Source organism: Mustela nigripes, chromosome 2 (genome assembly GCF_022355385.1).
Source record: "Mustela nigripes isolate SB6536 chromosome 2, MUSNIG.SB6536, whole genome shotgun sequence".
NCBI classification, from domain to species: Eukaryota; Metazoa; Chordata; class Mammalia; order Carnivora; family Mustelidae; genus Mustela; species Mustela nigripes.
Window position 1 is genome coordinate 54356439 of NC_081558.1, and position 15945 is coordinate 54372383.

The 15945-nt window shown below is 53.0% G+C and overlaps 1 protein-coding gene across 2 annotated transcripts in view; it reads right to left on the bottom strand.

Annotated features, from left to right (window-relative positions):
- Positions 1–580: 580 nt before the first annotated feature.
- PLXND1 (plexin D1) overlaps positions 581–15945 on the bottom strand; it is a 57448-nt gene continuing 42083 nt past the window's right edge. Inside the window, exons 21-36 of one of the 2 annotated variants that reach the window (XM_059390381.1) lie at positions 11582–11689; positions 11370–11482; positions 10410–10472; positions 9766–9896; positions 9201–9399; positions 8078–8224; positions 7733–7889; positions 6829–6932; positions 6682–6745; positions 5859–5893; positions 5466–5570; positions 4803–4966; positions 3509–3656; positions 2260–2400; positions 2022–2096; positions 581–1782 (exon numbers count right to left, since the gene is read on the bottom strand). In XM_059390381.1, the coding sequence (XP_059246364.1) occupies positions 1666–1782; positions 2022–2096; positions 2260–2400; positions 3509–3656; positions 4803–4966; positions 5466–5570; positions 5859–5893; positions 6682–6745; positions 6829–6932; positions 7733–7889; positions 8078–8224; positions 9201–9399; positions 9766–9896; positions 10410–10472; positions 11370–11482; positions 11582–11689 (1871 nt within the window). In that variant the 3' untranslated portion in view covers positions 581–1665. Of the gene's footprint in view, positions 1783–2021; positions 2097–2259; positions 2401–3508; positions 3657–4802; positions 4967–5465; positions 5571–5858; positions 5894–6681; positions 6746–6828; positions 6933–7732; positions 7890–8077; positions 8225–9200; positions 9400–9765; positions 9897–10409; positions 10515–11369; positions 11483–11581; positions 11690–15945 lie in introns of both variants that reach the window. The other variant, XM_059390380.1, reaches the window with a different exon arrangement.

Genomic DNA, 15945 nt, shown 5'->3' on the forward strand with positions numbered 1-15945 from the left:
CTCACATGAAAAAAAAAAATGGGGTTTTCAAAATTGAGGAAATATTTAGGGGGCATATGTAAATATCAGTTTCCTTTCTAGGGCTGTCCCCTTGACCTCCCCATGCATATGGGGGCCATGGTGGCACCTGCCTGGAGGAAGCACAAAATGGACATGCAACCTGATTTAGGTTCCCACTTTGTTACTCCTTGGCCTTTGAGGATTCTTCCACTGTGCTGAGGATCCAATTCAACATCTGTAAAATGGGTATCATGTTCCGTTCCTCACTGGCCTATTATAAAGGTAAGAGGAGCAGGGCCTGCCCAGGGGTAAGTGGCACGTGGCTGCCATGACATCTTCCTGGAGGGCCCATGAGAGCCCTCCAAGCCCAGGAAGGTCAGCTATGGGCCAGGCCCGGCCAAGCTGACTTTGTCCCATTGAGCCCTGCCACTGGCTCCCCAGGGCTCGGTCTGGTACATGCTCCTTCTCATGCAGGAACATGGCTAAGGCAGGGCTCTACCCGCCGCCGCCCTTCTCCTTTTTACTACGAGCACACATTTCCCTCCTTGGCCATCTCAGGATAAAGGCTTGAGCCCACAGCAGGTTTTCCCATCAGGCTTTTATTATAAAGAAGGTTCCAGAGCGTCCCAGCCACCCCCTCCAGCCCAACTCCCACAGGCTTGGAGCCAGTCCCAGCACTGGCTGGGTGTGCTGCAGGGGGAGCCGGCCCAGCCACGGAGGGTGGCTTCTCACAGGAACAGAATGGGTGATATTTTTTTTTCATGGCCTTGGGTGTTGGGGGGGGGGGGGTTCTCTGCCAGGTCTGCCTGTTCTCTGGAACAGTCCTTTCCAGTGTTGTGGTGAGAGCCCCTGGGGACCCCTCCCCAGGTCCTCTGCACAAGCGGCAGCTATTCACAGTTGGCGCGTGATAAGTTTTTTAATATATAAAAGCTTTAAAAAAAAAAAAAGTGGTGCTATCTTTAGAAACACTTCCAGCAAGATCAAGTAGCCCAGCTACAGCCTTGGTACAACATAAGCCCCTCTCCCTCCCTGCAGCCCAGCAGCGCTCAGCACCTGTCCCCTCGTGCTCTGCCCACCCAGCTGGTGGGGGAAGAGCCCACGGAGCCTGCCCATGGGCAGCCGCTCCAGCGACCGACATCTGACGCCGCCGGGAACCATGCGTTGCCAGGATCCTCTCTGGGTGATCAAAGATAGAGGGAACATTTTGATGGTTGAAGCAGAAACCACTCGAGGGCTGGCTCAAGGAGGCCTCCTCTCCGCCACATGGGATGAGGTAGTGTTTCTGGCTGGGGCCTGGGGGCCAGGGGCTCATCTCCGGTGGAGGGCCCTGGGCCCTGGGTGGTGGGGCTCACAGCAGCGGTGGTGGTGGCAGAGCTGGGGGGGTGGGGTTCCATCCAGGCTGTGCTTGGGGGCGGGTGGGAGCCTTACCAGGGGTGGGCTGTGCCTTTCAGGTCCCCAACCCAGAGATCAGGTCTGGGGGCTGGTGGGAGGGGACAGAAGTGCCCAAGGGGCTCGGGGCTGGGGACTCCTCTGCCTGGCGCAGAGAAGCCCCTTCCTGCCCACGCCCCCCCAGCCTCCCCGAAGCCGACCCTGCTCAGTCCTTCCCCAGCCAGAGTCCGAGGCACGGGGCACAAAGTGCGGTCACGGTCGTGCGCGTCCCCAGGCTCAGGCCTCGCTGTAGCACTCGTAGATGTTGTCCTCCATCAGAGCCACCACCTGCTCAAACTTGTGCTGCAGCTGGGTCCTCCGGGCCGTGGGGTTTGCCTCCAGGGCCGTCATGATCTGAGAGGGAAGCAAGGAACAGCTGGGCCCCAGCCCATGGCCCTGGCCCCAGAGGCCCCTACAGCCCCTGCCACAGAAGATGGGGGGACAACACTGCCTGATTGCAATAGTTCGCCACCGGCAGGTGAGTCCCTGAGCAGGAGCCTCTTCTGGGGCTTCCCTGAGCAGAGGGGAGGTGGGCAGGGCTTCGTGGGGGTCACCGTGGGCCCCAGAGTACGTGCCTCCTGTCAGGGACCCACCTGCGGGCGATACCTCTTGGCGTATTTGTAAATCTCAGCCATGGCCACGTTGGTGTTGAACTCGTTCTGGTATTTCTAGGAGGAAGGAGGGGGGAGTGGGGAAGGGGTGGTGAGCTGACCCCTGGAGACCAGCCCAGCCTGGGGGGTGATACACAAACCCCCAGCTTCTTCCAGCCTCTCCCTGGAAGTCTGCGACCCCCAACCCCACACCCACAAGCCCATCCAGCGCCAGCCGCACCCGCGACTCCTCGGCCAGGTGTGCGTTCATCTCCTGCTCGCTGAGCGGAGTCATGTCATGGATCTGCTTGTAGTAGCGCTGCACGATCTTCCGGTACTCAGGGATCTCCTTGGCATACAGGAGCTTGTTGGTGGGCGAATCCTGGGCAGAGAGGAGGGGCAGGGATGAGGTGGCCAATGGAGACCAGACAGACCTGTCTGCTTCTGGCCCAACCCAGGTCCCCATGGCCACACCAATAGCCCCATCACAGCCGGCTTCAGTCCAGGCCAGGGCTCTTCCTCCCCACCCCTCCCCAGGCTGCCCTTTGGCACGGAACTCCTGCCCTATTTTCTAGGACACTGTTGGGAATGACCTGAAGCAGGGGGACCTGCTTCTTTTGGGGGGAAAGTGCACAGGCTGTAGGCCAGCTCTGTGTTGCACACAAGCTGTTTCATTTGGATCCTTGCTTAGGGCTGTGGGTCTTGGTGGCTAAGGTTGCTGGAAGCCTGATTGCTGGCTCAGTGGAATATTTCCCACTGTAGGTTTCCAATGCCCGAAAGCCAAACGTGCCAAGTATACTTGCAAGGCTTTGTCATAGGCATCCTGTCTGCGGAGACTGTATGTGAGAAGTGAGGGCATTCTATTTCTCTCCCTCTCTCAGCCTTGGAAAGTCCGGGGCTGGTGGAGAGGCAGGGTCATGTACCCACCATCCTGCAGCGCTGGGTCTCATCAGACCATCTCCTCAATGTTCCCAGCATCCAGGCTTTCATATCTCCCTGCCCTTGGCCAGGTAGGTCCCTCTGCCTAGAAGACTGTTCTCCATCCTCTCCCCACTCAAAAGCCAGCCGGATCCTCTCCCCACAGAGGTCTTGGGGCTATCCCTCCTGTGTGCAGCTCAGAGGTCTTGGTCACCTGTCCCCTCCACCCCCACTGTTACTCAGTGACCACTTGCAGGGCTCCTGACCAGCAGGACAGCTGCTGGAGACTGGCTGGCTCTCAAGATGTCGCACCTGCCCACGCTGGTTTCCCACATGGATAAGGGTGTCCCAGGGTCTGGCTCTAGGGCCCAGATGGTGAGAGGTGGTGGTGAGCACAGCTGAGGCGGGTGCAGGTTTCTGACAAGGGCCAGGTTCTGGGAGACTAGACGCCCCAGCTGGAAGCATGCCTGAGCTCCTTGGGTCCCCCCCCCCAAAAGATCCGAGACCCCGTGCCCCACTGTGGCCCTGTCTCCCCGCCCAGCCCGTGGGCAGTCAGCCCCGGAGCCGCAGACCTTGCCCAGCTGCAGGTCAGAGATGGAGCAGGCATCAATGAAAGCCTGAGCAATGACGGACAGGCAGGCATCAATGTGGTCCGTCTTGTCGATGTCGAAGACAAACTGGGGGTTTTTCAGGATGTTCACCCAGAACCGGAGAGGAAGGCTGTGGGAGGGGGTGATGGAGGCACCATGAGCCCACCCAGAGCATGGGGCAGTGAAGAAGTGGTTGCTGGGGGGGGGGGTCACAGGAGGGAGGCAGCCAGGCGCCAAGGACAGGCTTGCTTTCCCCTGCAGGCCAGAGAAGCTTCAACCCAAGATGGAGCCTCAGTTTGCTCATTCGCAAAGGGCGCTGAAGACCATCCCTTCTGGCTGGGGTGGTGGAGAGGCCCTGAGCCGAGGTTGCGGCCTGCAGCAGGCCAGGCTACCTGCACGCCTGCCCCCCAGCTCCCACAGCGCCTTCTGTTCTCACAAGGAAGCCTCAAACCCGGTCCTGGTTCTCATTAGAAGAACCCTCCCACCCCCGCCCTGCCTAGCAGCACACGGCTCCTCCTTCCAGCCCTTGCACGGCAGTAGGAAGTCCATATTAGCTGGGGCCACGGAGCAGCCAGAAAGGGCTGGGGAAGGGTGGGGTCTGGATTTTTGGCCTTGGCCTCCGGACGCCAGAGAAGATTGGCAAAACCCCCACCCCCAGGGCCACCCAGTGACTCAGCAATCTGGCGTGCATGGACACCCTCCCCACCAAGAGCTCAGAGAAGCCCCTGCAACCACGCAGAAACTTCTAGGCTGTGTCACTTCTCCTAAAGTTCAGGCTTCAGTTCTCAACAAGTTGTGGGGTTCTGCAACCCAGAAAGCTAAGAAAGACAAGCCTTAGAGGAAGGCTACGAACAGGGTAGGGGAGTCAGAGCATGTGAGTTGGAGCCTGGTTCTGCCCCTGACATTGGGCAGGCACTTCTCTGTGAGCCTCATGTTCTCATTTGTAGAAGGAAGCTGATGGTAACCACCTAAGGAGAGTAGAGGACAGAGAGGATGCTGAGGCCAAAACTACCATGCTTCTGGTTAATTCTTACAATTAAGGTGGATTATTTTTTATCCCTCCGGTTTTATAGGTGAGAAGAGTAAAGCACAGAGTGGTGAAGTGACTTACCCAAGGTCACACAGCTAGGAAGTAGCAAAACAGGGACTGAATCCAGTCAGGCAGGCTGAGAGACCAGGCTCTGAACCCCTGCCCTGAGCGCCATCCACAATGAAACAACAGAGCCACACATCCCTTCCTGCCCGCCCACGGCCCACACATCCGTGGCCCACCAACCTGTTGGTCTTCCAGATGTGCAGAGTGTCGGGATCAGAGATTCCCCTCTTCTCCGCCTGCTCTTCTAGGAAGTCGAAGAAGTACTTGACAGCCAGTGGGGGCTTGTCTTCTTGGATGCTCAGGATGGCCTTGAACAGGTCATCCAGAAACTTCTGCAGCGTGCCCTGCAGAGGAGTGAGGGGGCTGCCATCAGCCCAGGGCCACTTGGGGAGAGTGAGTGGGCAACTCTGTGCTTAGGCTGGTGAGTGGGAAAGCCGTGCACCATCAGGTTGGTGCCTAAACTCTCTGGTCCTTCATTTTCTTGTCTGTGAAATGGGTTAGCAAACTCCTCTTCTCAGGGGTATTCTAAGGACTGACCCAGATACTGAGGCAGAGGGGGGGAGCTGGTAGGGCCAGGGTGCTGACTAACCCCTCTGGGCCTCTGCTGCCCTGTCATGCTGGCTAATACAGAAGTTGTTTGGGGGCGCCTGGGTGGCTCATTTGGTTAAGCGTCAGTCTTTGGCTCAGGTCATGATCCCAGAGTCCTGGGATCAAGCCCCAAGTTGAGCTCCTTGCTCAGTGAGGAGCCTGTTCCTCCTTCGCCCTCTGCCTACTGCTCTCCCAACTCTCCCTCCACCCCCAGGCACAGGCACACAGGGGAGGGGGAGAAGAGGCCAGGCCCACCTTGGTGGACAGGAGGCGAGTCAGGTAGATCTCTGGGAGCACCTTCTTGCGGTGGCTCTGCCGGTGGGACTTCTTGGGTTCCGCCAGCTCGTCCGTGGGCAACACCTAGGAGGCCGGGACAGTGGTCAGTCTAGTGGCTGGTGCCCGGCACCATCCTTGGCCGTCCTGTGGGAGGTCCTATCCCAAGACCCACAGGTACGGGGTTCCATCTGGTTCCACAGATGCTTTGTGGTGCAAAAGGGATGCGGGGGATTCTGGAACCCATCCCTGCTCTCCAATCCCTGGCCTTTCCCAGGGCCTGGGAATACTCTGCCCAGAGCCCCAGGGTGGCAGGAAGCCAAGTCCACACCCAGTGAGGGCGGGCACCCCCAGGGCCGGAGGCCGGGCACTTACCAGATGGAAATACTTCTCTGTGTCCAAGTCTTTCACTGTGAGAGGGAAAACACAATAAATAAACAAGAGAGAGGAAGGGGGGAGAGAGAGAAAGACAGAAATGGAGACGGAAAACTGGAGAGAGGCAGAGAGATCCAAAGCAATACCTAGAGAAAGTGAGAGAAAGAGAGACAGAGCAGTAAAGAGAAATAGGCAAGAGAGATCCACACACAGAACGAGACTGAGAGAAAAAGGCCATGAGAGAGAGATGACCACCAGGAGAAAGGAGAAACAGATGGGCATGCGGGAGACCCCAGAGGGGACAGGATGGCTGCCCTCACCCTCTCCACTGCCCAACCCAGAGCTCCTGCCAACCCAGACCTTGTTAACGGCAGGGAGAGACCCCAGATCATGCTCCTGACCTTAGCAGAAGACCCTGAGACCAAAGGAGCCTTGGACCCCATGCCTGGCAGCTGGGCAGCTAGGCCTGGGAGCCTGAGGGTGTGCATGGAGGTTGGGATGAAGGCAGGGATATAGCCCAAAGCCCTGATGGGCATGCCAGCCTCCCCCTCCAGCCTGGCAGCGGCCCAGACCTCTTGAAACCACATCCCGCCTTCTTGGGGCCTCTCTCTGGCTACCCACAGGATCCCAGCCTGAGGAGGCCTGGCGGCAGGCCTTACCCAAACAGTACTGAGGCAGAGGGGCCTGGCCCAGTTCTTGTCCCCAAACAAGGAGACCAGAGCCTGGCCCAGCCCTACCTCTCGAAGCCTCGGTTTCCCTACTAGGGCTGCTCAGAAGGGGCCAAAGTCTGGCCTGACCCCCTCCCCGTGTCCACCAGTGCTACCTCGGCCCAGTGTGTTGTCCTTCTTGTCTGTGAGGCTCATGGCCAGGGAGGCACCTTCAGGGATCTGACAGGAGGGGAGAGGCTGAGGTCAGAGGTCAGAGGTTAGGGAGGGTGCAAGTGGGGGATGGGTGGGGCTGGGGACCCCACCTTATAGTGCGCCAGCGTGTTGAGCTTCTTGCGGCCATCTTCTACCACTGAGGTGTCATCCAGGTCCCGGAGGATATAGCTCTGTGTGCTCGAGGCAAACCACTCTGGGGACAGGGAACGGGGTGTCAGGGACAGGGACAGGCTGGAGGGGGCAGCACCAGCCTGGCCCACCCAGGGAGAGGCCTCTCACTCTCTCTGTGGAACCTAGGGCAAGCCTGCCTCTCTCTGAGCCTCTATTTTTCCATCTGTAAAATGCAGAAGAGGAAAAAGATCCAGAGGAGAGGGTTGTGGTGGGCACAGAGCAGGAGGTCTGGCAACGTCCTCACCCTTGAGGTTGTTAATATACTGTTGCTGATGAAATAAGAAAAAGTACCATGTGCGAAGGGGATCATATACTTTCCATGACTCTCACTGTTCTTAGGTACTGACTCTGCCCTTCCAGGCTCCGGGTGACTGAGTGCCTGCCCAACCTCCTCTCATAGCCTACCCCGGCCCCTGCATGCCAGACCCAGGGAACCCCCTGCTCTGAACAGTCAGTCACTGTGCCCATTTATCATCAAAACCTGGTGCTTGGAACAGGGCTTATGATCACAGAACAAAGGGCAGCTTTTTGGCCTAACCAGAACTCTTATTCATCCTTCAAAACCCACTCTAATTTCCACTCCTTGAGCACATCTTTCGTGAATACTTTTTACTGTTGTCTGCAACTTGCTCACTCTGCAGTACCCATCTCTCTGCCAGAGCAGGAGCTCCCTGGCAATGGGCACCTTGTCTGATCATCTCCATGTCCCCAGGGCCACAATCAGCGTACATTTCCTGAGTGAAAGGAATATGCAGCCAAAGCAGGAAAAAGTTCCCGCTGGAGTAGCCCAGTGCTGAGGCCCGTCACCCCACTCCTGCCCACCGAGGTCAACGTCCTCCGCACGTGGCCACTGAGAGTAGGGCACATTCTTGCAGAAGGCTTCCAGAATCTTCTCTTTCACCTGTGTCAGCGTGTCCGTGTCCATGGCCCGCACACTCAGCGAGTCCATGCCGCAGCCCTGGAAGGACACGTTCAGGTTCTGCGCAAGAGAGGAGGAAACAGTCAGCAAGCCCTTCCCATCCCTACCCTTGGCCCCAGGCAGGGCAACCACCTGCCCAGGGCGGCAGAGTCGGGATTAGAGTCAGGCTGCTCTAGGCATGTGGATCCCTCCAACACCTGCCAGCCTGGGAGGGGGCTCCCACCTGGCTGCCCAGCCGCACAACTCACCCGGGGCTTGGCCTCAATGTTCTCCCGCAGCAGCCACTCCTCATTGAGTGTGTAGCGGGCCTTGCCTGTGATGGCATCAATGGAGCCCTTGTTGATCTGCTGCTTGATGGCACACAGGAGCAGGAAGAATGGCTCCCCAACAGTTTCCTGGGGTGGGCACAGGGCTGTCAGGGGCCGGGGCCCAGCCTGCCAAGCCCAGCCCCACCCTCCATGGTCCAGCCCTCCAGCCTCTGGCCATGACGTGGCCCCCATGTGGAACACTTTCACTGTCCCCCACCCCCACCAACACCTCCATGGCTGCCGAGGTAACACCCCCTCTGGGATCCTAGTGTCATTCTCCCCACCTCCCCCTGCCTCCTGTCCCTGACCCCCAATGTCTCTGTGGACTCCCAAGGCGGAAAACGACAGGCTGTGTGCAGGTACATTCATCTGGTCATCTCAGCAACTCTTGCCGGTATGAGATAGCATCCTCACTGCTGAGGCTCAGAGAGGACCATCAACCTGCCCAAGGTCACCCAGTGAGGAAGTAGCAGAGCTAGCCTTGGGCCCCGGATCAGCTGGCTCCCAAGTCAAACTTTAGCAAGTTTTGACTCTGCTAAACCACCCAGGGTAAGTTTAGGTGGAAGCAGAACACAGGATCTGGTCTCCAATCCCAGGCTGTTGACGGGACAGTGTCTTGGGCCAGGCTGGGCCTCATACTCCTGCCCTCCTACAAAGCCTTCAGACCAGAGTTTAGGGCCGCCTCTTCCAGGAAGCCACTGTGAACCCTCCAGTGGGGTCCAAGGCCTCAGAGCTTGAGGGCCACTGTGTGGCCTTGATTGCTCTGTATTTGCTATTTCCGCCTCCATCTCTTCTAAGCCTGGAGGAGTCTTAAGGGTTAGGACTGGGCCTGAGTTATGGTCTGAACACCGAGCGGGGGCCCAAAGGAAGACAAGGCAGTGGGGCAGGATTGGGGGTTGACGACTGAGAAAACAATCTGGAACAAAGCCGCCTGAGCATGCTCTGGGCCTGCTCCCTGAGCCCCTTCCACATCTGTGCAAAGGGCGTGAGGACCCCTCCCAGCGGAGCGGGGCTACCCAGTGGCGCTGGTCCTGGGGGCGGGGGTGGGCCGGCCCCGCCTCACCCGTAGGCAGCTGTACATGCAGATGGACATCCAGTTGGTGAGCATCTTCTCAACCACGGACTCCGTGCGCCGCAGCATGAGCTTCGGGTTCTTGGCAGCTGAGGCATCAATGAGGTCCACCAGCAGCTCTTTCATGATGCCCGTGTAGTACTCGAGCTTGCCGTGGAGTGCGATGGTCAGCAGCGAGGCCAGGCTGCACCTGCGGGTGGACAGGCACATCAGCCCCAGGGTCCAAGGCGTGGCTGATGTGGGGGCTCTGGCGTGGCCCCACGGACCTGGTGGCCCCACGTCCGCCTGGGTGGGCAGTGCAGCTCAAACCCATCTGCAGAAAGAGCCACTTTCTCTAATGTCCACAGCCACCGCTGTGCCTGTGGGCCCCCGCCTTAGACACCCAGGCCCAGGAGAGGGAGGCACGTGGGGGCCCAGAGCCAGGTGGACACCCTCTGCCCAGCAGGCAAGGTAGTTTGCAAACCACCCCCGGCATGGGTCCAGCTAGGCCGAGCCCCGACAGGCTGTGTGGCCTCCTGCGGGCACTTGCCCCTCTCCCAGAGCCTCACAGCCTGACCTGTCACGCACTGCGAAGTCCTTCTGCTGCTCCAGCGCATGCACGAAGACAATGAGGAAGTGCTTGTTGTTGAGCAACGAGGAGAACAGGCTGATTCCCTCTTCCATGTTGGGCCGGCAGCTCTCCGGGATCTGCGGGAGCAATTGGTGCTGTCCGCAGGGGTGTGGTGCCTCTGCCTGGCATTGAGGGCAGCACCTACAATGCCCTGAATGGCTCTGTGCATGCCTCCTGGGATGGTAAGTTTACCACCTTTTCATGACAGATATCTCTTAACCCCCCATGATTGGGAATAATAGCTCAGTTGAGTTGGAAAGGGGGGCTCAGAGAATGTCAAGGGAGGTATCCCTGTGCCTAGGACCCTCTTGCTTTCCATTTCCTAGGCAGCAGGTGGAGTGGGATGTCCAGAAAGGCCTAATCCTCTCCCCTTGCCTCCTTGGCTTGAAGTCAGAACCTCTAACTAGCCTGAATGGGGTTATTCCATGACTGCCTCCTGGGATGGACTCACTGTCTTGCAATGACTGATTCCTCCCAACTCCCCACACTTAGGATCAGTGGATCAGATGAACAGGAAAGTGAGGCCTGGGGGGGTGGGGTGGCTCTGAGGCATCCCTGTGTGTGTGCACACACATGCATGGGGTACTCACCTTCCACTCTCCCAGCAGTGGGTGGGTCTCCTGCACCGGGGAGCTGCCCTGGGAGTTGAGGGTCTGGGAGGGCAGTACATAACGTTCTTCATAGAGGGAGGAGCACTGTAGGGGTAGACCACCCCCCAGCATCTCAGCAGGGCTGTGGTCTCCCCGGGCTGGCAGGCAAGGGCCGCTCAACAAAAGCAAAGGAAGAGAGGCAGCAGGCCATGCCCAGGGGCTTTAGGGATCCAGAGACACAGGGAGGGGTGGCCCAATGGGCTTTGTGGGGGAAAAGGAAGGAGTAGAGCCTTCCCTTTAGATGCAAGGTGTGCAATGCAAGAAGGCACAAGGCTTAAGATGAAGCAAGAGAAGCTGAGCAGAGAGTGGGGAAAAGAGCAGAGAGGCCAGCGAGGACCATGGGTGTGGCCTCGTTCGGGCTGCTGCGTGGAGAGCAGTGTGCACAGGGCAAGAGGCAGACCACTGCCACCAGCATACATGTTCTGGCCAGCCAGGGAAGGTGAGGACAGGGCAGTAGCCCCTGAAACACAAAGAGGGGTGGGAAGCTTGTGGCCAAGTCCAGTGGGCAGGAGAAGGAAATGCAGAGACCAAAACCCCTGAAAGGGACCCAGCACTGAGAGAGGCTGGTGGGGCACCAGGGGCCCAGGACAGCGTGGACCACCTCTGCTCATCCCCTCAGTGAAGGGAGAAGCAGGCCTTACACCCCAGGAGCACAGTGGGGTTAGTAGCCGGCTTCCATATGGACAATCAAACATCAAACAAGTAGAGAAGAAAAGTGAAGGGAGAAACTGGGCCACCTCCCTTGGCAGGTGAGGGCAGGTGGCCAAGGCTGCCGTGAGCGTGCATGCAGGTTACGCACTGCTCAAGGGGCCCATGGGGAGCCACGTCTTCCTCTAGGTTGGCATGGCTCAGAATGAGATCAGGGAGCCCCTGAGGTGGCTGGCAAGGGTGCGGGCTGACCTTAGGGAAGAAGGTGCGGGTCACAAAGTGCTTATACTCCAGGAAGGGGATGCCCTGGCTGCGGTTCAGCTCCTTGGTCAGATCAGTCATGTCCGTCTGCAGCTCCGCAAAGCCTGGTGGATTGGCCCCCGGGGAGCTGTAAGTGGATCTCAATCCCATTCCCCAGATGGCAAAGCCAAGGTCCACAGCCCTGCACAGTCCCCACCCAGTACCTTTCCGGATTTCCTCTCGGATCTGAGATTCCATCTCCTCCATCTGCAGCAGAGTCTTCTGCCAGTAGCGCTCCGCACGGCGGCTCTTGGTGCAGAAGACGAACAGGGCTAAGGGCGGTAGAGAGGCAGGTCAGGCCTGGAAAGCCCTTTAGAAAACATTGGTGGGCACATGGCCGTGCACAGGACCCAGGCCTAGAGGGAGAGGTCCTGCTGGCTTCCTCTCCACCTGCTCTGGGCAGGGTGTGGGAAGGTGGATGGGTGCCCTCAGCCCACAGTCCTCTCCTCCCTGGTGGGCTGGAAACTTATATGGTAAAGGGTTTGGGAGTACCCAGGAAAATACTGCTGATGTCCCTTTCTCACAAATAGTTTGTGTTTAAGGGGTGCCTGGGTGGCTCAGTGGGTTAAGCCCTGCCTTCGGCTCAGGTCATGATCTCGGGGTCCTGGGATCAAGCCCCACATTAGGCTCTCTGCTCAGCAGGGAGCCTGCTTCCCCCCTCTCTCTGCCTGCTGCTCTGCCTACTTGTGACTTCTGACAAATAAATAAATAAATAAATAAATATTTTAAATTCATTATAAAAAAATAGTTTGTGGGGTTTTTAAAAAATATTTTTTTTATTTATTTGACACAGAGAGAGAGAGAGAGATCACAAGTAGGCAGAGAGGCAGGCAGAGAGAGAGAGAGAGAGGGAGAAGCAGGCTCCCCACTGAGCAGAGAGCCCGATGTAGGGCTCGATCCCATGACCCTGAGATCAGGACCTGAGCCGAAGGCAGAGGCTTTAACACACTGAGCCACCCAGGCGCCCCTAGTTTGTGTTTTAAAACAGTGGTAAACCTTATAAAATAGTGTGTTTTAAACCTTATAAAATAGTGTGTGCTTTAAAATAGTGGTAAACCTTATGAAATAAAGATGGTGGGTCAAACACTTATAAAGCAAGTGTTAAGGTAAGGCAAAGGTAGGAAAATTCATTAAAATATGATAATTAGTTAAGAGATACATAAAATACACAAGTAAAATGTGGTCATCAAAAATATAAAACAGTGGAGAGATGTGACTGGGTCTTGGTTTAAGCATCTTGGTTTAACCCAACTCTTGGTTTTGACTCAGGTCATGATCTCAGTGTCGTGAGATCAAGCCCTGCATCAGGCTCCATGCTCATTGCAGAGTTGGCCTGAGAGCCTCTCTCTCCCTCTCCCTCTGCCTCTCCTGGTCTTGCTCTCTGAAATAAATAAAATAAGTCTTAAATATATATATATATATATAAAACGGGAGGGGGAGTAAAAACATAAAGTTCTGTTCAAAATTAATTTACTATCAACTTAAAAAAGACTGTTATATACCTAAGATATTATATATGAACCTCACGGTAACCACAAAGAAAGAACATAAAATACACAAAAGAAAAGAAAGAGAAAAGAGGAAAGAAATCTAAACACACCACTAAAGAAAACTATCAAACCACAAGGGAAGAGAGAAAGAGAAGAGAAAGGAACAGAGAAAAACTACAAAAAGAGCCGAAAAACAACTAATGAAATGATAGTACAGCTATCAATAATTATTTTAAATATAAATGGACTGAATTCTCCAAAAGACATAGGGTGGATGAGTGGATTAAAAATAACAACAACATCAGGCACCTGGGTGGCTCAGTGGGTTAAGCTGCTGCCTTCGGCTCAGGTCGTGATCTCAGGGTCCTGGGATCGAGTCCCGCATCGGGCTCTCTGCTCAGCAGGGAGCCTGCTTCCCTCTCTCTCTCTCTGCCTGCCTGTCTACTGTGATCTCTCTCTGTCAAATAAATAAATAAAATCTTTAAAAAACAACAACAACAACAACCAGACCCATCTATAGGCTGCTTACAAGAGACTCACTTCAGATCTAAGGACACACACAGACTAATACGAAGGGGGTAGAAAAACAAGTTTCATACGAATGGAAATGAAGAGAAAGCTGGGGTAGCAATACTTACATCAGACAAAATAGACTAAAACAAAGACTATAATAAAGACAAAGAAGAGCTCTACATAATGACCAAGCGGTCAATCTGACAAGAGAATTATAACATTTGTAAAGATCGATGCATTGAACATACCTAAACATACAAGGCGAATGTTAACAGGCCTAAAGGGAGAAATAGACAGCAACGCAGTAAGAGCAGGAGACTTTAACACCCAACTCACATCAACAGATCACCCAGACAGAAAATCAATAAGGAAAACATCATCCTTAAACGACACGCTGGACCAGATAAACTTAACAGATACATATAGAACATAACATCCAAAAATAGCAAAATACATATTCTTTTCAAGGGCACATGGAATATCCTTCAGATAGGTCACATGTTAGGCTACAAAACAAGCCTCAATGAATTTAAGAAGACTGAAGTAATATCAAACATTTTTTTCTGACCTTGTGGTCAGTAATTAATTATAAGAAGAAAACAGGAAAAGGCACAAACATGTAGAGACTAAACAAAATGGTACTAAACAAGCAAAGGGTAAATGAAGAAGTCAAAGAGGAAATAAAAAAAATACAGAGAGACAAATGAAAATGAAAAAAAAAAACAGAACAAAATTCTTGGGACGCAGCAAAAACCATTCTAGGAGGGAAGTTCATAGTGCTACCTCAGGAAACAAGAAAAGTCTCAAATGATCTAACCTTAAAGGAACTACAAAAAGAAGAACAAAACACAAAGTTAGGAGAAGGAAGGAAATAAAGATCAAAGAAGAAATAAATGAAACAGACTAAAAAACAATAGAAAAGATCAATGAAACCTAGAGCTAGTTCTTTGAAAAGAAACAAAATCAACAAACCTTTACTTAGACTCATCAAGAAAAAAAAAAAGGACTAAATTAAATCAGAAATGAAAATGGAGAATTATAACTGATACCACAGAAATACAAAAGGTAAGAATACTATACAGTTGGCTACACCAAGTCAGACAACCTGTGAAAAAAAATGAGCCAATTCCTAGAAATATACAATCTTTTAAGACTGAATCATGAAACAGAAAATCCGAATAGACTGACTGCTAGTAATGAAATCAAATCAGTAATCAAAAAAACTCCCCTAAAACAAAAGTCCAGGTCCAAATGGCTTCACTGGTGAATTCTATCCAACATTTAAAAAGGACTTACTACCTATCCTCTTGATATAATTCCAAACAACTGAGGAGGAAGGAACAATTCCAAATTCATTTTATGAAGCCAGCATACCAAAACCGGACAGAGACATTACAAAAAAAAAGAGAACTACAGGCCAGTATCATTGATGAACCAAGGTCCAAAAACCCGCAACAAAATTTTACCAAACCGAATTCAACAATGCATTAGAAGGTTCATGCACCATGACCAAATAGGAGTCACTGTAGGGATAAGAGGATAGATTAACATCCACAAATCACACAACATGATACACCACATTAACAAACAAATGAAGGACAGAAATCATATGATCATCTCAACAGAAGCAGAAAAATTATTTGACAAAATCCAACATCTACTTATGATAAAAACTTTCAACAAAGTGGGTATAGAGGGAATGTACTTCAACACAATAAAGGCCATGTAGGACGGATCCACAGCTAATATTAAACTCAGTGGGGTAAAAATGAAATTGTTTCCTCTGAGATCAGGAAGGATGCCCATTCTCACCAATCTTATACAACACAGCATTTAGAAGTCATAGCCATAGCAATTAGGCAAGAAAAAGAAATAAAAGGCATCCAAATTGGAAAGGAAGAAGTAAAACTGTCACTCTGCAGATGATATAATATATTCAGAAAACCCTAAGGACCACCAAAAAAATTATTACAACTACTAAACAAATTCAGTCAAGTCGCAGGATACAATATTAATACACAGAAATCTATTGTGTTTCTATACAATAATAAAGAGCTGAATAGAAAGCAAAATAAGAAAACAATATCATTTACAATTGCATCAAAAAGAGTATAATACTTAGGAATAAATTTAACCAAGGAGGTAAAAAAAGGTGTATTCTGAAAACTAAAAGACATTGATGAGAAAAATTGAAAATGGCACAAAAAAATGGGAAGTTATACCCTGCTCATACATTGGAAGGAATTATTGTTAAAATGCCCATTCTACCCAAAGCAATCTACAGATTCAATGCAATCCCTATCAAAAAATATCAGTGGTAATTTTCACAGAACTAGAATCCCAATATGTAAATGGAACCACAAAAGACCCCAAACAGCCAAAGCAATCTGAGAAAGAGAACAAAGCAGGGTATCATGCTCCCAGATTTCAAAATATACTACAAAGCTATTATAATCAAAACACTATGGTACTGACATAAAACCAGGCACACAGGTCAATGGACTAGAATAGAGTCTACAAATAAA